The sequence below is a fragment of the Leopardus geoffroyi genome, chromosome C2 (genome assembly GCF_018350155.1).
Source record: "Leopardus geoffroyi isolate Oge1 chromosome C2, O.geoffroyi_Oge1_pat1.0, whole genome shotgun sequence".
NCBI classification, from domain to species: Eukaryota; Metazoa; Chordata; class Mammalia; order Carnivora; family Felidae; genus Leopardus; species Leopardus geoffroyi.
The window spans coordinates 81,403,864-81,426,306 of record NC_059333.1 but is presented as its reverse complement, the minus strand read 5'-3'; the positions used below and the strand labels follow the sequence as shown (position 1 = coordinate 81,426,306).

General features: G+C 43.5%; 1 protein-coding gene across 15 annotated transcripts in view; it reads right to left on the bottom strand.

Moving 5' to 3' along the window:
- Positions 1 to 22,443, bottom strand: part of DGKG (diacylglycerol kinase gamma) — a 213,030-nt gene that overhangs the window by 149,614 nt on the left and 40,973 nt on the right. For 13 of the 15 annotated variants that reach the window (XR_006718463.1, XR_006718465.1, XR_006718466.1 and 10 more), the window contains exons 2-4: positions 21,246 to 21,556; positions 8,818 to 8,894; positions 536 to 698 (exon numbers count right to left, since the gene is read on the bottom strand). Coding sequence is in view for 1 of the 15 variants with exons in the window: in XM_045502671.1 (XP_045358627.1) it covers positions 536 to 698; positions 8,818 to 8,894; positions 21,246 to 21,312 (307 nt within the window). In the remaining 14 variants the exon portion in view is untranslated. Of the gene's footprint in view, positions 1 to 535; positions 699 to 8,817; positions 8,895 to 16,032; positions 16,145 to 21,245; positions 21,557 to 22,443 lie in introns of those variants that run through there. The other 2 variants (XR_006718460.1, XR_006718464.1) reach the window with 2 other exon arrangements.

The window sequence follows — 22,443 nt, the reverse complement described above, 5'->3', positions numbered from 1 at the left end:
GTAGGGGACCTTCCCATGGGGCCTGGATCACTAGACTTGTGTGTCTCTTTGAGTATCAGCTGGGTTCATGCTGATTTGTTGGGGCTGACTGTGTCTCCCTTACTATAGCCCAAACTCCAAGAAGACAGTGACCACAATTTACCTTCCTCTGGTCTCTGACACTCCTGGGTTCTTCCAGCCTGGGTACATGAGCTGAATGTGCTCCATCCAAAGGCTTCTTGCAGCCTTTGCAGAAGACTCTCTACCCCCTGCCATACATTATTTGATGCCTCCTCTCCCACCCCCCCCCTCCACCCTCCCTTTTGAGCCTGGTTGCAGGAATTCTGCTCCTCTTTATTCCTCTGAGAGAGCCATCAGACAGCACTTCCTGTGAGACCCCATGGGGAAAGGAGTCCTAGTCCCCTGGTTCTCATTTCCACCCCGTAAGGAAGTTACTCTGCACAGGGTACCCCCTAGGAGTTCAGCCTGTGGCTGTGGCAAGTGCATTACAGCTGCAGCATCTCCCTTCCATCTTAGGGAATGTTCGTCTGCGTACCTGGGCCACTGGCCTCATTGCTGGCCCCCTCCGTTGGGTGGTCAGGGGTCTCCTGTCTGGGCTTCTGGCTGAAGGCCAGGAAGAGGTGCGTGCTCAGTGGCTGAGGAAGGTCCACCTCCAGGTATGCCCTCATGAACAGCTTGAAGACATCATAGCTAATTGGCTGAGGAAGAACAAAGAGGGAAAAAGTCAGTGCAGAGAAGCAAAGGGACAGAGAAGAAGGAGAGAAGATAAACTTGGGGCCGGCGGGTGGTGGTGGGGCACTGGCAGGTGAAAGAAATGAAAGGAAAGCAGAAAGAAGTGCAGTGATGGGTAAATGCTGGAATGAAAAGGTCAGTAGGTGATGGAGGATGACAGGCACAGGGAGCAGGGAACAGGATACAAGAAAGAGAAAACACTGATGGTTGCATGTTGGTGCTCACAGAAGGCTTGTATAACAAGAGGTGTCTAAAACTAAGTAGAAAGGGGGTGATGGGGAGCAAGCACTGGGTGTGGAGGGTTCTGCCCCCAAGCCGGACTTGGTCAGTGCCCTGGAATCCTAGTTAAGATGAAGGATGTAGCTGAAAACACGGTAGCAAGATGGGTCTTCTGTGGTATTTCCATTTCTGTTTGTGTTGCTGAATCCCATCCTGAGTATTTGAGTCTCAGAAAACAGGAAAAGACAGGCTCCATCCTTCAGTAGTTTCATAACTGACCTTCCCTGGATGAACCTCAAGATTAACAGGAGAGGGTATGTGTCTGGCTCAACTGCTCTCTAAACATGTCCTTGCGAAGGTTTTAGGCACTAGGAGAAGAGCAGGAAGCCAAGGACAGAAGGTAGAATCAAGAAATGTGCCAAAAACTAGAAGCTCTCCCTGCTGTATCTCTCCCACTACTGCCTGGCTTATGGTCCCAGGCTGGAAGCAACCATGCCAGAAAGGGCTGCTGTGCTCAGCAAACACTCAACAAAGACAGTTTGCAGTGAATCATCACTGGCTTGTGCCCTGATGGCATCAGATTCTTCATCAAATCAGCAGATGCTCCTGGAAATCACTGAGGAAGCTCTACTCTAAGATCTGCTGTGCAGGCTTTTGTAAATAACAACAGCCATGAGAATAAAATCCCTTTCTGGTAGCCTATTTGGTTCTCCTTTCAAAATGTTGATAGCATTTAACCCCTTGTCTCTTCTAGAAAATCTGAGAGCCTTCCCAGAACTACGAGCCAGCTTGAATATACACAATTAGGTTTGGGATACAAAGTTTTGGCCCTAAAAACAGGGGATGCTCTCCTGGTCCCAATGGAAGGGAGCTCACACAGCAGTTTCTACTTGTCCCAGGTGGGGCTGTTCTACACATCTTCTTTACAGAGTGGAGGAAGCCTGATTTGGCCGGACAGAGGAAAACGCAGGCTCTTAGCAAGTTAAGGGATCTCAAACCAAATGGTGAACTCACATTTCTTGTGACAACTACCAATCAGTCTCTATCTCTCTGTCTTTTCTGCCCCTGAGTCTCTGGGTCTCTCTTTTATACTTTTTTGGTCCCTCTCTGTCTCCACAGCATCACCTCAGAATGTCTCTTCCTCACACATCCTCCTCTTTTTTACCAGTCTGTGACAGCAAAATCTTTTCCTCCTACTTTCCAAGTGGAGCCCACCCACTATGACCCTTGATTCCAGCCTCCCTGCATCTGAAGGCATCTCCCAGCATCTGCTTCTCTACCTGCAAGCACGTTCAAGGGCACTGCTCCAAAGAAATGGTTGGTTACTCGAGTTACTATCCTGTCCTTCTTCCCTTCCCCTTCAACGTTCTCCAGCCAGACCACACTAGCCTCGTCACCTCCTTAGTCCCATTTGCTCTGGGCTCTAGCCCATCACCTCTGAACCCACTCTCTTGAAGGTCATAGTGAGTTCAATCGTCTCTTTTCAGACTTGCTCATCTTCAGCTTCTCTGTAGCATTCCATCCTCTTCTTAAAACTTTCTGTTTTCTGTAGTGTTGTGCTATTTTGGTTCTCCTCATTCTCTGCTTTGATTTGACTATTTGCTGATGTTACTGTCCTTATTTTAAAAGGCTCTTTTTGCACTGTCTTTTCCTTCATACTATTTTAATTGACAAGTACTGTTTCCAACATCCAGTTGACCCTTGAGCAACACAGGTTTGAACTGTGCAAGCCCACTTACATGCAGAATTTTTTCAATAAATACAGAACAATACTGTAAATGTATTTTCTCTTCCTTATGATTTCCTTAATGACATCTTCCATTCTTTAGCTTCCTTTATTGTACAATATAATACACTATACACAGTACAAATAACATAGAAAATGTGTGTTAATCAATGTTTATGTTAAAAGTAGGGCTTCCAGTCAACAGGAGGCTATTTATAGTTAAGCTTTCAGGGAGTCAAAAGTTATACATGGATTTTCAACTGTGTGTGTGTGTGTGGGGGGGGGGGGTCAGTGACCCTCCCCACATTACTCAAGGGTTAACTGTAGTTTTGAGCTCCAAAGTATCCTGTTAATCTTTTTTGGTTAGCATCAAACTGAGAACTATCAACATAAAATATTTCTGGAAAACAGACTATCCTAAATGATTTTTAAAAAGAGAAAGTTTAACTAAACAAAGTCTAACATAATGCTCTTAAAAAACCAAAGCTGAAAGGTCATCAAACAAGATCAGAGTGGGATTTAGGAGACTTCATGACTGGTCTCAGCTCTACCACATTTCCTCTGCTTTGTGAACCTCAGTTTCTTTGACAGCAAATTGTGAGGGATGAACTAAAAGGTCTCAAGTTCTAAACTTTTATTATATTCCTCTCTGAACCAGCTCCTCTTCCTAACCCTGCTGTTTGTTAATGTCAACAATACCATCATTCTCCCGATATTCCAGGCTCAGCTTTGAACCCCCAGTCATCTGAGATTAGGTCTTGTCCCTTACTTCTGTTCATGGTTCTTCTGTAACATCAGTCACATTCAGTCTTTTCTGTGTGTCCACTGCCCATCTGCCACCACTCTGACAAGGCCATTGAAGGCCCAATGTTCCTGGTTTCAGACTTCTGTTTCCTGCATCCTGCCTGGACCACTGTAATACTTCTCGAAGGCTTCCTTGCTTCCACCCCATCTGTCAGTCCTCTCATCTTATCCATCCTTGCCAAACTGATCTTACCAAAGCACAGTTCTGATCAGATTGCTTCTCTATTCAAAAACTTTCCATGGCTTCTTATCACCACAGGAGAGGTTAGATCAGTTTTAAAATCATGTGCCCTTCTATAACATTTAAACATGCATTCCCATTTATCTTTACTTATAAATTATATACATGTACTATTGTGTTCCTCTAATACATTATAAAACATACACAAAAGAAGAAATTAGAAAATAGAAGTTAGATGAGATAAAAATCAACGCAAATAGAAAATATAATTTGTAGTGTTCCCACATTCCAGTGGATCATCCTGTATACTCCTTGAGTCCTCTGGGATTCACAGCCCTCCCATAATTCCACTCCAACCTAGATATGTAGCTACTTTAATTACTGAGACCATTCTGGTATGTTCTCCTATAATTCCCTACGTGTACCTCCACATTCTGTCCACACTGATCTCCATGTTCTTGCCTGATCAAGCATCCATGCATAACACATAAACTGCTTCCTTCTCTACCCTTTAAGAGGTTAACATTCTAGCTACGCTTTAAGGTCCTGCCCACATGTCACCTCCTCTAGGAAGCCTAGTATGATCTCCTATACCTGAATTTCTGTACTTTTCCACTTTGGTTCCTATCCTATCACACTTATATCTGCTGCCCTCTATTAATATATAGTTGTTTGTGACATACATATCCTTAGTCCCTCAACTAGATCTGGAGCTCTAGGAAGGTAGTAAAATATCTCATTTCATCTAAGTATCTGCCACACCATCTACAAGAGTGTTGCCTGAGAGGTATTTTAGTGGATGTTGGGTTTCTCATTGGTACACTTGGCTGTCACCAATTATTGTGGGTTCTATTCAGTTAAAAAAAAAAAAAAAAATATATATATATATATATATATATATATATATATATATATGCCTTTTAGATACAAGAAACACCTTGGGGAACACACCGAAGAAATACACATGGATCCATACCTTCAAAGAGACTCAGGTATTAAAATAATTCTAGTACAGAATCAATAGTGGTGAGTGCCATAGGAAAAGAACAAACTGTTATGAGAACTTAGAAAACAATGATTGAACACGTGTCCAACCATTCATGATCATATTCTGGGCAACAGGATGGCACAGAATAAGCCCAGAAACAAAGGTCATTCATACCAGAACAGCCTAGATGTCCTCATGTCACTGAGGCTCTGAAAGTTCAGGGACTTGCCCCAGCCACCTAGCAGTAAAGGAAAACCAGAAGCCCAATCTTCTGACTCCCAGTCTAGAGCTCCTGTTACCATATCTGTTCTGGGTCCCAGTGTTAACATACGGCTCCCTGCCACCCTCTCCGGGAACCTCAAGCACAGTAGGCAAAGAAATGTGACTGTGTGCCACTCTCAAAAGTTATATCTGGGTTATGAGTAAGTTCTTTATGAGCACAAGCCAGGCTCAGAGTAGTTGCTAGTGAATGTGTGATAGGTAGAAAGTGGTGTTCTATGTCAAAACCAGATAAACAAACACTATGAGGCAGGTTACCAATTCTCTGAGCTCTGGAATAACATGCTAGGCACTGTCATGGCACAGGCCTGGGTTTTTTCTCCCCAGAAACTGCAACTTTCATGTAGGAGATAGCTGGACAATTGCTGTTTCTGTAATCCGTTTAAAGTGTTAATTCCTATACAGGTTAAGAAGGGAGGGGAACTAGATGGACAGCTTACTCTGCATTGGGCAGTTTACGTACATGATCTCAAGTCTTAAAATAACAGTATGAGGTGGGACTATTACTGCCATTTTGTGGATGAAAAAAATTCTGAAAAGATAAATAACTTGTTCAAAGTCATAAAGCAAGTGATAGAGCTGGGGTTTGTGCTTAGATGTGTCTGAGTCTAAGATCATAGGGCCACCAAGCCACCTTGCCCCTTCTGTTCCACTGTTCTTGTCCACTTTCTGGCTGTCTTCTGCTATACTCAGTTCTCCAGAGAATCACTCAGTGCTGAAGGGCAAGGGCATGGCCAGACGCAGTGCTCCACTCTGCAAACTTTTTTTAAAAAAAATGTTTATTTGAGAGAGAGAGCAGAGGAGGGGCAGAGAAAGAGGGAGGGAAAGAATCCCAAGCAGCCTCTATGCTGACTTGGGGCTCAATCCCACAAACCGTGAGATCATGACCTGAGCCGAAATCAAGAGTACGATGCTTAACCGACTGAGCCAGCCAGGTGCCCCCAACCCCCAACTCTGCAAACTTTTATTCCTCGCCTTGCTTTCCTAGCCACCTGCCCCTTCCCACAACTAACTCATTCCTCCTTGAGACATTTTGGCAGCAGTAGGCCATCAAGCTCAAGAGAAATTAAATTCTTTTTGTTTCCCCAACCCCGTGCCGGGACATTACACCTACTAGAAGCCAGCTGTACTGTGAGGGAGAATAAAATCAGAATGACAGAACTTCCCTGGGACACAGCAGTGCCCGGCATACAAAGAGTGGGGGCCAGCATGATGGAGGCGGGGGTGGCAGCAGACTCCTAACAGCCAAACCCCTCTCTGCTTCTGAAAGCTCCCTGTGGCCTTCACACCCTCTGTGGCCCTGACCAAATTGTTCCCCTCCCACTCTTCAGCCACGTGGCTGACGGGCTGATTAGCAGCCCCCACCCTTCTTTGTTCCTGTGTTTTGGAGCTGGGGGCTGGGGAGGCGGGTGGGAGGGGCAAGGAGTTTTTTGCTGGCTCCACCATCTTCTCCTCAGGAATGTTCTTTGAAAGGGTTCATTCTCAGTCTAGCCCCTGTGCTGGCAACCTTCTTCCTGCTTCATTCTCCTAATGATTGGTGCATTTTATCCAAAGCCCCTGCTCTGGTGTACTTTGAGGACATGTACTTTGTTGATTCACTGCCAGTGCCCAGCAGAGAAGGGGTTGACTCAAGGTTTGTTGAAAGGATGACAATACAAATAAATAAGTGGCCAGCATCATCCCAAGTTTGTCCTGCTGATCAGTCATTTTTCTGCAATTAGCCTTCATAAAAGGACCCAGGAGCAGGGAAAAGGAAGTTGAGTTTAAAACATTCTGGGGAAAGGAGCCAGAAAGGAAATAATAGTAAGTACCCTTTTTTAAGTGTCCCATAAAGTATTAGATATTTTGCAAACATTATCTCATTCAACCTACTCTTCTGTAAACTTCAACATTTTTGTTTGGTTGTTGTTATCTTCAGGTCACAGAAAAGGAAACTAAGGTTCAGAAACGTGAAATATTATTTCAGGCCACATTACTGGTTGGCAGCAAAGGTAGAAGTCTAACCTAACACCATGTAACTCCAGGGTCATGGCTCTTAAACTTGAGCCTGCCAATAGGAAGTAAGTTCTGGAGGGCAGTAATCATGCTTTCTCATCTTTGTATCTTCTATAGTGCCCAACACAGTGCCTGGATGCTCAAGAAACATTAGATGAGTTGAATTTGAAAGTTGGGGATGTCTTCCATTCATTTGCTCATTCAACAAATATTTCTTCAGTGCCTGCTATGAGCCAGATATTCTTCTGGGCACTGGGGATACTGAAATGAACAAAAGTGCTCTAATGGGAGAAACAGACAATTAAGAAGTTATATAGCATGACAGATGACGAGAAATACTAAGAAAGACAATAACATAGAATGGAAAGATAAGAAAGGAAAGAGGGCTTCAATTTTAAATACAGTAGGTGACATTCATTAAGAAGGTGACTTGAGCAAACACTTGAAGGAGGTGAGGAAATAACGCGGATACTGAGGGAGAAACATTCCAGGAAAAGGCAAAGGCAAATGCAAAAGTACTGAGGTTACAGCAACCTTGGCTTGTTTGACACCATCAAAGAGGCTAATATGGCTGGAAACCAATGAGGAGGAGAATAGCAAGAGATGAGGTTAGATGGTAATGACCTTGATTTTAACTCTGAGTAGGAGGTAGAGGGACCATGAGGGATTGTAGAGCAGAGCAGTGAGATGATCTGACTTAGGTGCTAACAGATTGCTCAGGATGTGTGCAAAGAATAGACTTTAAAGGTCAAGAGCAGAAGCAGGGAGCCTAGTTAGGTGACTATTACAATAATCTGGGCAAAATATGGTGGTGTCTCAGGTAAGTGGTGAGATGTGACTAGATTTTGGATAGATTTTGAAGGTAGAAGTTAGGGTTTGCTGATAAACTGGATGTGGGATGTGAGAGGAAAAGTCAATGATGACTCCATAGTTTTAGACTGAAGAACTTGAAGAATGGAGTTATTTGCTGAAATGGGGAAGATTGCTGGCAAAATCAGCTTTATAGGGTAAGATCAACAGGCTCAGTTTAGCTCATGTTATTCTGAGATACCGATTTGATTGTTAAGTGGAAATGTCAAGTCAGAGGAGTAAAGGGAGAACCAGTGTCCTGAAATCCAAGTGAAGAAAGTGGAGGAGGATATGACCAACTGTGTCCAAATGCTGTTAGGTAAAATGACTATTGAGTTTTAGCCACATGGAGATCCTTCGCTATCTTCAGTAGTGGTTTTAGTGGAGAAGTGGGGGTTACACTCTGATTGAAGGGCTCTCAAAAAGTGGGAAGAAGAGAAATTGGAGGCAGTGACTATAGACAAATATCTCCAGTTGGAGAGAGAACTGGAGTCAGAAGAATATTTTTTATATTGGACAAATAACAGTATGTTTATATGTTGATGAGAAAAACCTAACGAATAGTGGAAAGTTGATGTGAACAAGATATATAAACAGAGAAATCAATGCCTGTCAATAGACCAGAAAAGGATGGGAATTAGTGTACACATGGAGGAGCTGAACTTAACTAAGAGCATGGAGAGTTTATCCGTAGTTTCAGGAAAAAAGATACAGAGGTAGGTGAGGGTCTCATGGAAGATCTCTTCTGATTGTTTCTATTTTCTCAGTGAAAGAGAAAGCATGGTTGATAACTGACAATGAAGACAGGAAAGTGGAAAGATTTGAAGAGAGAGGAGAAAGTATGAGGTAGTCTTCTAGGACAATGAGAGGGTGATTAAACTTGGCAAACATATAATTCCAGGGAGCACCAATACCTCACTTAAGATTTAAGATAAAATATGTTGAGAAGCAAGTTCTTCAAGATGAGCTAAACTTCTAAGAGGGGAACAAATTATGGAAAGGCTGGAAAATAGAGCTAAAGGCTTGAAATGCAAACATTCTTACCTCATGTGGATCATATTGTTTGAGGCTCCCACCCTCATTAAACTCAGCCAAGACATCCTTTATCTTCTTGGAAGAATCTGGAGAGACATAATCCACATGTGAAATATTGGGAGCTGGGCCAAGTAAATTCTCTCTGTCTAACCTTGGTTATGATGGAGTAATCCCTCATTCCCAGGACTATACGGAAAAATGTCACCCTTATCTGTCTTTCTGCCCTCTTACTTCTTTTTTTCAGTATAGTCTCTCTCCTGCTGTATGAATTATCTTTCTAAAACACAAATGTGATCAGATCATGTTCCTGTTCAACATACTTCAGTGACTCTCAATTTTCCCAGGATTAAGCTTAACTCCCTTAGCTTGGTATACAAGTATGTAGGGATCTGTCTTAGTCTATTCTTTATCTCTTATTTTAACCTTCAACTCACCCCAATTTTCAAACACAAAACCACATTTCCAGAAATCCTTGAATACACTATGTACTCACTCATTCATTCTTGGAGTCTTTTCTCTGTACTGTAAACTTCTTGGTACCCAGCTCAAATGTCAAATCCTCTGTAAAGTCTTCCTTTATCAGTTAGAATTGATTATTCCCTCTCCAGGCTCCCACATGACTTATACATAATTCTGTAATAGTACTTGTCATATACTGTTCTATTATTTATTAACTTGCCTTTCTTATGCATCTCCTGCCTCAGTTCTGCCTTGAGAGCTGTATTTGGCTAGTGAGTCTTTCTACATCACACAATGTATTACACATAACTAGTGTTCAGAAAACCAATATACTAGATGATTGCATAAAATCTGAGCAGAAATTTTAAAACATTTAAAATTTTGTTGATTATAGAGGGTGAGATGGGCATTAAGCCCAGTGATGCTCTGTCCTTGGTGCTGAAACAGAGACTCGGGATTCATGAAGCACGGTGATTTAGAAAATTCTGCTTTCCATAGGAAACAATAAACTCCCAAAGAAAATTTTGGCTTCTTCTTATTCTTCTGGGCTTTATTAGGAAATTGGGAGTCTAGAGAATGGAGTCAATAACTGTCATTATAAACACATTCTGAGTGTATCCTGTGTAGTTACCAGAAGTCAAGACATCAGAGAAACTAGGGTCTCTGTGCTCTCCTCGTCTTGCAGTATTGTGGATAATGAAGAGCTTCCCAAGCTCAATTACTGCCACAATTTGAACATATGAGCAAAGGGCAATGTCATTAAAAACTGATACAATGTTCCGCGGTGTTCAGACTCTATGTACAGAGGGCTACACTCTCATAGGCCTATGTAAAGTAGATATGCTCATGCGCTGGGCTGTTCTCCATGGCTCTGCTGACTTGGATTCAATCAAGCACAAGTTATAATCATTTCAGGACTGAGAAATACTGAAATGCCACAGGAAAAATTTTGATGCTGCCTAAAAATGGACATTTCTTCCTGAAATTCAAAGCAGATGTTGAAAAACTAATAGCTCAGTGAGATCCAGGCAGCAGATGTCATCAATTTGGGCTGTTTCCATTCAATTCAGAAAATGCTGTGGAGGGTGAGATGTTGCAAGGTACTGCTGATGAACTAGCTGGGGAGATGATCTGAATAATTGTGGTAATGATAGCTACTTCTTATTAGAAGCCTTTACTGCACATTCTCATATTCTCCCCTGCCAATCCATGCACATTTGGTTAAATTTTCTTCAGTTTACACATAAAGACACTGAAATTCAGAAAAATTAAGTGACTTGCCTAAGAGGGTTTTAATTCAGGTCTAGTTTGGTCCAAAGTCTATATTACTTTCCCTTAAGCACTATTTACTATTACTCCCCAAACACTTGCTAACACAAGGAAATGTGTAATTAATGCTGTAGCAGTAATACGAAGCTCTAGGAAGCAGAGAGAAGAGAAGTAGAATGAGCAGGAAAAAAGCAAAATTAGGATAACAGTAAGTTTGGGTGGGGACCAGGGACGTCCCATACAGAAGGCAGCATCTAATCTGTGGTGTAAAGAATGAGTGAGGTTTTGAAAGGCAGACATGAAATGAAAAGGATATTTTAAGAAGGGACAGGGTGAACAAAGATGCAGAGATGGGCATCACAAGACATGCAGGAAAAGTCAGAACCAGAGAGTAGTTTGGGGCCAGATTTGTGGGAGTCTTGAGTGCCAAGCTAAAGACATTGATTTGAAATTGTTGAAGATTTTCTGAATAGTGGAGTATACATAACCAAGTCTCTGTTTTCCTAAAGGCCACTCTGGCAACAGAATGGAAGAGAGCTTAGAGTTAAGCCAGAGCTCAGTTAACATTACCCATAAATTATATTCAAACATCCTATGGGCAGCTCAATTATTTAGAAAATACTACATTTTAGAATCTATTTTAATGGTAGATTTTCAGGTCAGCTAGAGTGGCCAAATCTGGGTTGCACTTCAAAGTGCAAATTGGGAAGCGTGGGTATCCCTGGTGTGGCTTATGCAAGAGTAGTATAGAGCCAGCATTTTGATTGAGAATCAGGGGGATGCTTTCACTTGAATGTATACTCTTGGTATTATTGTCACATTTTGGAGATTCCACAGTTCACCCTAACAGAAATCCTTTGGTTCTAAAGTGCTATGGATCTATTTAGCAAACCCTGATTTATATTTAAATGAATGCTATACACACACACACATATGTATATATACATGTATTTTCATCATATGTTCACATCCAAATAGACAGGTTTTAAAAAGAAAAACAGAGAAAGCATTTATTTTAAAATCTCTGATTGGGGCGCCTGGGTGGCGCAGTCGGTTAAGCGTCCGACTTCAGCCAGGTCACGATCTCGCGGTCCGTGAGTTCGAGCCCCGCGTCGGGCTCTGGGCTGATGGCTCAGAGCCTGGAGCCTGTTTCCGATTCTGTGTCTCCCTCTCTCTCTGCCCCTCCCCCGTTCATGCTCTGTCTCTCTCTGTCCCAAAAATAAATAAACGTTGAAAAAAAAAATTTTAAATCTCTGATTAATAGCCTAAAATTAAATAGAAAAAAACAATCCAAGAGATTACTGGTTCTTAGATTTCCATGACAAGTGTTCTTTACCACACATTTACTTCAATTTTTCCATGGGCTTTAATGAGCTCATAGTGTCAACACCTGTCCTGTTTTAAAAAGGGACACAATCTAATTCTCAAAGTTGAGACCCATTACTTTCTCCTGGGATGTCCTTTGATATTTTATTAGTCTTATTCTCTACAGGCTTCTGGGCTGGGTTTCTATTTGCCTGAGGACCAAAAGGCTACTGCTCCATTCTGTTTCATCTTAAGACAGCTAAGAACAATGACAGACCTCTTCAGAGCATTCCTTGATCTTACTTTAGGCACCATCTGTGGGTCCAACTGCACAGCCTCAGGAGAGAGCTCCCTGTCAAAGCCTGTATGGTAACACTACCACCTGACTCAGAGGAGATCCAGTTCTGTTCCTAGTGTCTTTAATAGGGCCATGTCCACAATTCTTTGCAAGAACTCCTATTTTGTTGAGTGCTGACTGCATGTTAGGCACTGCTGTAGTCATCTTATGTGTTTTATTTAAATCTCCACAACTATCCTTGAACGTAGTAATGGTCCTTATTTTAGAGAAGAAAAAACTGAGTCTTAAAAAATTTAAAAGATTCTTTGAAGGGCACACAGCTAGTGAGTGAGTGACTCTGATATTTAGCATATCTGATAATGTGACACAGCTATTAGATTCACTGGCTACATGAACACTGGTAAATCAGAAGATAAGGCCCTCCATGACAATGATTATCAAACCTGGCTACATGTCAGAATCACCTGAGGAGCCCTATATACATTGAAACACAGGCCTCACCTCAAACCAATTAAATCAGTATCTCTTTGGAAACTGAGGAATCAATACATTTTAAAGCTTCCTGGGGGTTCAAATGTACAGTCAAGGTTAAGAACGACTGTTCCATGAATGTAATTCTATTGTTAGAAATGAAGATTACCTTAAGAAGCAGCTAAACTCATTGGATAATTATTGCAAAAGGAAAAATGTTTGTAACTCTGCTAAATCTGAAATCACCACACTTGGCAGACATTCTCCATTGTTCAAGTGGACAATGCTAAAGAACTTTACCCAACAGGTCAAGTTCTTCAGCTTCATGGCAAGGTAGGGATACCTTTTGCATTAACCCACACTGGCAGAACCATCAGCATGCAGTTTTACCCCAAGTCAGGGGTTAAGAAGGCTCTTTTCTGTGATCAAGGTCGTTAGTAGTAACAACTACCCTAAAAAGTTTCAATCCAAAATTGTCTCTTCATGCTTTATGTGCCAGAAGTTCTGGGACCATAACCAAACACTTGTTCCTAGTGTTTGAGCACATTTGAAGTCTTTTTAAGGAGAAAATTTGGCCCAACTCACAGGCACCTTCACTGCCACATTTGTGTGGGAGAGGGATGCCCTCCAACAGAACAAGCAGACAAATTAGGAGCTTTAGTGTTTACAGCAGGACGTCAGCTGTGCTGCCTGAACCAGAACCCAAAGTTTATGGACCATCTTCTCTTTAAGAACACTGAGTATTTGAAAACTAGTCAGGCTATTAAACTTTGAAATAACTATGAACCAACATTTTCAACTGTGAATCTGAAAACCCATAGATGAGAGTGAAATTCTGAGGTGCATAATAACTTTCCATTCCTCAAAGTTCCCTAAGAGCATCTCAGACTGAACATGCATAGGAACTGCCTGGGGATCTGATTCAGTAGGTCTGAGTCAGGGCCCAAAATTATACATTTCAAATAATACTCTAAGTGACACCAATTATGCAGATGCACGGACCTCACTTTTGAAGAGCAGGCCTTAAGCAACATTCTTGTATATTTGTGGCTAACTGGTCAGGCTTGCCTGTCACAACATAGACAAAAACATGATGCTGAACCGAGAGGAATATATTCCATAGATTCAGAAGACCTACATGACTCAACCCAGGGAAGGAAAGACACAGAGAGGGGAAAAGGGAAAGTTGGCAAATGAAAAGGAAAAAAAAAACCCAACAACCTAAATTTTCCTTCTTTCGAAGAAGGCAGGGATGTATGAGGAAGTTTTCTAAGTATTTCAAGGAGTCAAGAATACAGTGAGATGAACAAAAGCAAGAGCGTAGTTTCCCAAGCGTTCTGGAAAGACGGAGGATGATGTCAGAACAGATATGTCAGATCCAGGAGCATTGTATCAAAAGGCCCACATTTTTAGCCAAGAGGAACCAGGCCCCAAAATAGAATGTGAGAAGCATGCGTAAGAAGCCCAGCTTCCTAAACATTGACAATCTCCCAGCTATACTTCTTCTCCTGTGCACTGTTTCTGCCCAGCATATAGCCCACTGCCTGGCATAAAATCAATGTTCAATATAGATTCATTGAATAAAGGAGGACTAGGAAAGGGATTAGGGTTATTGTGCTTGTCCCATACATCCCATATTTCTAGGGGAATATGGAGAAAAGCTAGACCAGTGGTTGTCAGCCCTGGCTGCATGGTGGAATCACCTGGGGAGCTTTAAACACTACTGATGCCCAGATCCTGGGATGGGGTATGGGTGGACAGGGCACTGGAAGAGTTCAAAGTCTCCCAAGTATTTCCATTGTGCAACCCAGGCTGAGGACCCCTGAGGCCCACCAAGCCAACTACTGAGGGGAACCAGTGGAAGTGATAACTCTGCTACAGTGCTACATACAGAATAAGAGAAACAGACTTTACATTGAAGCAGAGGGAATTTGGGCTGATATAAGAAAACCAGCTTTAGGATACGGAGATTTTCTGACATCATAAATGATCTTATGGCTTAATTGTATAAGTAAAGTTGGTATTGCTAGCAAAACTTACCATTTTTTCTCTAAGTAATTTGGCCTCATAAGTCATAGCCCAAATGAAGGTGGAGGAATGGATCAGGCAGCCTGTACCTTCTTAACTAAAGGTACTAGAAGTGTGGTCCCTGGACCAGCAGCATCAGCATCACTTGAAAACTTGTCAGAAACCCAGCATGTCTGAACTATCCTAGACCTGCTGAGTCAGAATTGGCATTTTAAGAAGATCCCCAGGAGATTCAGGTGCATATTTGAATCTGAGAGCCATTGTTCCACAGAAGTCTCTCCCTATCCATAATTCTGTGACTGCTTGTGGGTAGAATCTCAGTCATCATGAGGAAAAGAAGGCCAGTTATGCTGCAAGAGATGTGGGTAAGAAATAGCTGTGGTTTTCCTTCCAAGATGGAAGCAATGAGACATGACCCTCTACGGGCCCAGGACTCCATGAACATTTGATTAACTTTCACTCCTGCAGCCCATATAAATAGTAAGGTTTCAATGAAGCTTACTTAGAGCCTTACATTGTTCTATAAACCAGCCCTAAACATTTTCTCTGACTCCCACATTAACACTGACAGATTTGAATTTTGAGCTATAATTTACCTACATCTTAAAGTCAGAAACTTTGAGTTGATCTGATTCTAATAAAATATATTTCTGGAGAGCACAATTTACTGATTCATTCTCTTTAAATGTACTTATTTTTTCTTTAAATGTACTTTAAAATTATATACCTTGGGCAAGTCACTGAGCTCTTCTGGACTCAGTGTACTCATTCATAAAATGGGTAGGAGTTGCATTTGAGAATGGCTTAAAATTTCTCCCAGGTATAAAAAGTCTACAACATCTAACAACCACGGGCTGATGTCTAAAGTTTTTGGTATGATTTCTTGAAGAATTAAAAGTTAAAATTGATAGTTTAATTTTTTTCCTTTTTTCCCTTTCTGAAAAAGCTGACAGCTTCTGTCCTTGACAAATCATGGAAAAATAATTGCCTCTCCCCAAATATCAGATTAAAAGGACAATAAGCCCATTATTATCTCTAGCTGCAGTTGTTAGGGGTCCGTAGGAGGCCTCCCCACATGCTCATGCCCTCTGAGGTTGAGAAGAAACCTGTTTCAACAGAGACTAAGTATTAGAAGGGCTAATGATGGTCATTTAATCAAGTGGACATCCAGGGAAAGGAAACCCAATTGCTTTCAAGTCAATTCTATTCCATTTTGGGCAGGTTTGACCATTAGCCATCAATAAATTCCTTGCTTTAAGTCTTTCTTTGATAAATTTCTTCCCATTAGTCCTAGGGCTACTTTTGGAAGCCATTCAAAACTAAACACCTCCTCCCCACAACAGCACTTTTTATTTATTTTATTTCTTCCCTTCTCCTGCAAATAGGCATAGTACCTTCAGGCATTTCTTCATAACCCTGCTGGGAGGCCCCTCACCATGCTGGCACCACTTCTCAAATAAGTTCCAGTTCGTCCATATATCCATTGTAAACTGTGATGCCCAGGCATAAATTCAGCTCTCAAAGAGGTCTGATCAGGGTAGGATAGAATGTGGGTATCAGTTTGCCTTACTAGAAACTGTGAGTCTATTAGTACATTTTAAATTCACAATCAGTGGTTTGGTTAAATAAAATAATGTGTCAAAAGAAATCTCTGCAACCCCTGAAAACCATGCTTCTGAAAAGTACTGAACAATACGGGAACACCCCATGGCATACTGTGTGCTGGCTAGTGGCCAACGATCTCCCTGCTCCCGTGTGAACCACTCTCCCATGAGGCATGCAGTCCATTTCCCGGCCCTATTGCATCTGGGACAGGCCTGGGACTGCTCTGACCAATGGAATGTGGAGACAGCTCTGTTCTAGGACCTCAGAGTCCAGGTGTTAAGAAGACCTTGGAGTGCTTTTATGCTCTTGGGAGTCCTGGGCCACATGTAAGAAGTCCAGGCCAGCCTGCTGGAAAAAGAGGCCACATGGAGAGGCCCTGGGAGAGGACAAAGCACTTGGAGGAAGAAATCGCATGGGGGAACACTGAGGTCACAGTATGGGAGTGAATAAGCCATGCTGGATCATGTGAGGCATCCCACCTAAAGCCCCAAACATCAGGGAGCAGGGACCAGTTATCCCAGCTGTGCCCTGTCCAGATTCCTGAGCCACAAAATGGGAAAAATAAACTGGCTGCTTCAACCCACCAAGTTTTGAAGTTGTTTTGATATAGCAGTAGATAACAGCACTGGATAGATCATTGTTAGGGTGAAGAGAACAGCATATGAAATAGGCTACCATGTCTGTTTTACACACACACACACACACACACACACACACACACACACACACACGAGTAGTGGTTATCATTGGGAGACAGAATCATGGGTAGCTTTCAATTTCATCATTTTGTTTTTCATTGTTATGCTTGTTCTTATTTCATAACAAAAATAGTCTTATCACATTATTGTTTTTTTACAAGCACTTTACACTACTGACTCACATTAATCTTACTATAGGTATGTTTCAACTATGTATGTGTGTGCCTGTGTACATATAAAATAAATATATACATATCCAAGGGCAGTTGTAACGTGGTTTCACACACAGAAGAAGGCCACCAGGGAAGGTACAGGGTTTACGTTGTATAAACAGAATATACCAGGAGCCTCTCCTCCTGAAATCCTTGGCCTCTTGTACCTGGTAACCCCACTGGGGAAAGTTCTCAATTCTCAGGCTATGCACTTCAGATATTCCACCACTGCAAAGCTCCTGTTTATGTAGTTATGGAAGAGCAGTTGCTATGGCGATGTGATCTGACTGAACACCAGCATGTATCTAAAATTGGTAGAAGTGCCTTTTTCAGGGTTTCCTCTGAGGATTAATCATTTTCCAAGAACTGTGGCTTTTTTCCCCTCTCCTGTTAGAACAACAGTGCCAGAGCACCTTGTCCGGTCCTGGCACAGGAACAAAAGGAGGAAGGGTCAAAGAAGGACAAAGCGATGGTTGGGAAAAAAAGACCCAAACCACAAAGGAACCCCTTCCTACTAAACACTCTGGTGTCTTTTTACCCCCTGCCTCCCCTATTGCTTTGCCACATGTGGACTCCTCTGTCCCTCAACTCCCTCCACCCACTACTCTTTTCACCTAGTCATCTTTCCAGTTCTTCTGTCTTCTTCTGACTCCTTTCCCTTCTCTGACCCGTGGTTGTAGGCAGACCCATGGCCCTGTTTCCCACCTTCTCACCTCTCTCCTCATGTTCTTGCTCTCTGAAGTGCCTTCACTCCTGTTGCTGCCTCCACACGATGACTCCAAGTCAGAGCTGTAGCCCAGCCCTCCTTCCCACTCGCTTCCCACTACCTCCCCTCCCAGGCCCACGGGACACTGCACTTGGAAAGCAGTATCCTCCATGATGGGGTCTTATTTACCATTCCAGTTCTTGCCCCAAATCCTCTCTCACCATCACCACCACCACCATGTGCTCTAGGTTCCCACTGTGGGAACTTGCTTGCAGTTCTCTGAAGCTCCCATGATGACTCTCTCTCCTCCCTGCCTTCCCAAGCCACTTCCCCTGCCTGCAATGCCCCCCCCCCTTCCTCCCTCCTGCTAGTGTTTCTGGTGTTGGGAAACAGCACCTGCATCGGGAAGCCTCCCACCAGGCTAGGCTAGGTCTACTCCTCTGTGCTCCCCCCTGCTTAGCACCTGTCATACTGAATATCATTGTTTCAGGCCTACCTATCTTTCCCTCCTAGGCTGGGAGCTCTTTGAGGGCCGGGATTGTGTCTCACTCATTTGCTGGTTCCCTGCAGCCTAGCATGTATGAATACAAAAGTGGATGCGTCATCACCATCCCCAAATCACACTCCCCAACTGTCCCCACTAGCCTTGAATATGAATTCTGGTATTTTCCACAGATTCACAGTCTTCAGGGGTATCTTTTCTGGCTTCCTTTCATTCTGTAAATTTTGGTGATACCTTCTACCACAGTTTTCTACAGATCAGCATTTGTTCGTTGCCACATTCACTATCCGAGCCCCACTCCTCAGCTCAGACAAGATTTCCTTCAGAGGACCCTCCCCTATCTCCCTGATCTGGCAGATTCTATATTCAGGCTACCCCGCACACAGCCACCAGATTCATGCTCTAAATGTTGCCACCTTGGATCAAAACCCACACTCTGACCCAAGGCCTCCTGCTACCCCCATCCTTCCTATGGCCTCCTCCCCACCTTCCTCTCCTTCTTTCCATGTGGTCCAGAAGTTCTCCTTACCACCCACACACACTTTCTCTCTTTGTGCCTCTCCCCTTCTGTTTCCATTGTTTCTACACCCTCCCTCACCATCTACTACTCACATTTTTTTTTTTAATGTTTATTTATTTTTGAGACAGAGAGAGACGGAGCATGAACAGGGGAGGGCCAGAGAGAGAGGGAGACACAGAATCCGAGGCAGGCTCCAGGCTCTGAGCTGTCAGCACAGAGCCTGATGTGGGGCTTGAACTCACGGATGGTGAGATCATGACCCGAGCCGAAGTCAGACGCACAACCGACTGAGCCACCCAGGCGCCCCTACTACTCACATTTTAAAACTTCTGTCCTCCACAGAGTCCACCCAGCTAAATCCTCTGTGTGGGTTAAATTGTATCCCCTCCCCCCCAGATTCATATGTTGAAGTCTTGACCCCCAGCACCTCAAAATGTGACCTTATCTGAAAATAACTACAGATGTAGTTAGTTAAAATGAAGTCATACTGGAATGGGGCAGGTCCAATCCAAGATGACGGTGTCCATAAAAAAAGGAAATTTGGATATGGAGACACACACACAGGGAGAACATCATGGAAAGACAGAGAGAAGACAGCTTTCTGCAAGCCAAGGAAAGAAGCCTAGAATACATTCTTCCCTCACAGCCCTCAGGAGGAATCAACCCTGCTGATATCTTGATTTTGCACTTGCAGCCTCCAGAACCATTAGGCACCTTCTATTGTCCTAAGCCACCCAGATTGTGGTACTCTGTCACAGTCGCCTAGCAAACTAATACGCTCCCCATACCAATTTCCCCTAGCTTTAAATTCCCTTTTCATTTATACACTCAGTTCAGCTAGCTCTGCACCAGAGGTATTTGCCTGCTGCCCTAAACCTGCTCTCTGTTTGTGTTATGAGCACATTTCTGATTCTCTAACAAGATTCTGATTCCTCAAAAGCAAGCCTTTTCTTTGCGCTTCTTTTTCATTCCTGACAGGGCTGGTACTTTGCTGACCTACAGAACACGCTGAATTAAATGGAATGTACTCTGGAAGGTGATTCCTTGCTCCTTGTCAATACATTACAGAGTTTCTCTAAATCCACCAAGGTCAGACAAGAGGCCAGCAGGGCCTCCAGGGAGCCAGGTGGGAGACTGACCAGCAGTCCTAGGGGGCCCCTGTTGGCCGTGGGGAACACATAGAGTCATGGGTGTTAGGCGTAGGAGGAACAACAGGAAGAGATCGTCTAGTCCAACCCTCTGATTTTAACGAAGAAGATACAGGCTCTGGGGGTTAAGGGCTGTCACACCAGAGAGAGAAAGAGACAGAGCTGGCACTTGAGCCCAACTTGTAGACTCCCAGACCAGTGCTGTGGGCCAGGGCTGCTTGCCCTGTGGGAGGGGTGGGGGGCAGGCTGCCAAAGGACATACAAGGGCTACCCGGGAAAACCCTGTAGGGCAGGTCAACCTGCCATTGGTCTAGTGATTTACAAAAGCAGCCAATACAATTAATAAATGTGAAGGGAGAGGTGACTGGAACAAAGGGGCAGGGCAGGTAGCACAGCCGAGAGTTCTGCAAAGCAAAGGGTCCTGTACGAAGCTGGTGCCACTGCATAATCACCACGGCGGCCATGTGTGTACAGAGCACAGTGGTCAGTTGATGCTCCAGCCTCGGCAAATCCCTGTCATGTCAGGATTAGGAGTGGCCTTTGGAGGGCACAGCCCACACGTGAGCATGAGTCTCACTACCAATGTATCTTGATGCATTCCAATTGTTCCTGGGTGTAACTAATGAGAAACCAAGAACCCCAGTTAGTTGCAAGGCTAGGCTTATGCAGAACAAAGTCAGGAAAGAGACACACGTTGGAATTCTGCATCTTACTGGAAAAAGGCATTGGTCCAAACACAAGAGCACGTTAGGGCCAGTGATCAAGTAACACTGTAACCATACAGCCTGCGGCCTTTCAAAAATTATGCTACAACCAGGTTTTAATCACTTGAGAAAATACAGTATTATGTTAAGCAGAAAATGTAGGGTAAAAAAAAAATTACTGTATACCCAGGAACTCAACCATGTAAAGCAATATGCACAGGAGGGGATTGTTCCAAAATGTTCATAGAGTTTGGCTGTGATTTTTAACCTACTCTTTATTTTTTCCCCTGTATATTCCAAATTTCTATGGTGAGTGTGTATCATTTATAGAGTGTAAAGATAATTGTTTTTATGTTTAAAGACACCGATCCTGTGTTTATAAGGAAATATAATCTGTCAGGCCCACTCTCATTCTCTGTGGCTTTGCAATGATTACACCACTCTGCCCTCCAGAAATGGTCTCCCCAACCAAGAGGAAATCCTGCCCCAGGTGGGTCCATCCATTTACTCACATTCTGAGTATTTCTGGAGTTGGTCAAATTCTTCTGGAGTAAGGGAGACCCACCGTTCTTCACTCATCTTTAACCTGGGTGTGAGTGCTTGAGGCCAGGGATGGAGTTTTGTTCACCAGGGTGAAGCTGAGGCCCAGCCCAGGGCCTGGTTCACTGCAGGTACACGGTGGACAGGCCCTTCAGGAACCACGGAGGATGCACGTGTCTATGGCAGTAGTGGGCACGTTTGAGCAGATGAGAGAAGGCCTGTGCTACTCTTCCAACAGCATGCTTCTATCCGTAGTCAAGGTCTTCAGAAATCCTTGCTCCTCCTGGGCAGAAGTAGAAAAGACATCGTGAATGGGAGGGAATACGTAAGTTGCCCTTTCTTATAAAAGAAATCCCCAGTTGTTCTCTGGGCAAAGACCTATGAGAGGCAGTGGTTCCCACGGTGGGGTGGGGGTGGATGTCTCCTCAGGGAAGTCTGAAGAGGGCTTACAGACCAGACCAGCATAACTCCAGTTGGGTGGTCTGTGTGGACAGGTGGCCATACCCTCAACTCAGGAAATTTTAAATGTCTCCCAAGAGAGGCAATAGTAGGACCCCCTGAGGGCATCCTCAAGGCATGAAAACGCCTCAGGCTGTCAGATGCCTCATGAGCAAGTAGGGACAGTACATACGTGCATGATTTGAAAGGTAACTAGTCTCTCCACCATTACTGTGGACATTCAAATATCCCCACGGCTGGCTAACATCCTAGTAACTAAAGTGGTTTTCTTTCCTCTCAGAACCATACAAAAGTGATTAGAGAGAAGACCTGCCACTGGCCCCAGTGCAGGGGAGCCTGAAGGAGGGAAAAGGGATGGGTTCAGACAGACACTTAGCATGTTTTCTTTTGGGCCCCTCCTAGCACGGTTGCTCTGGCAGTCATAACACCAGCCTCTAAGTCAGTTCAGCAGGTTGTGAAATTAATGCGATGGGCGAAGGCCAGCATTTAAAAACACAAAATAGAATAGGATACAGAATGGCATGAAATGGAGCTGAAAACAGGAGTGTCTCCTTTCAGTTATACGTACACGTATATTGAGGTTTAAAAAAATGTTGGAAAGCCACCAACCTAATAGGAGGAGAAATACAGATTGATGCTGCCAAAGAAGAAGCTCAGTTTTAATAAAACTGGATCCATGGTGAAGGACTGGACATTGAGGCAAGTCTGGAA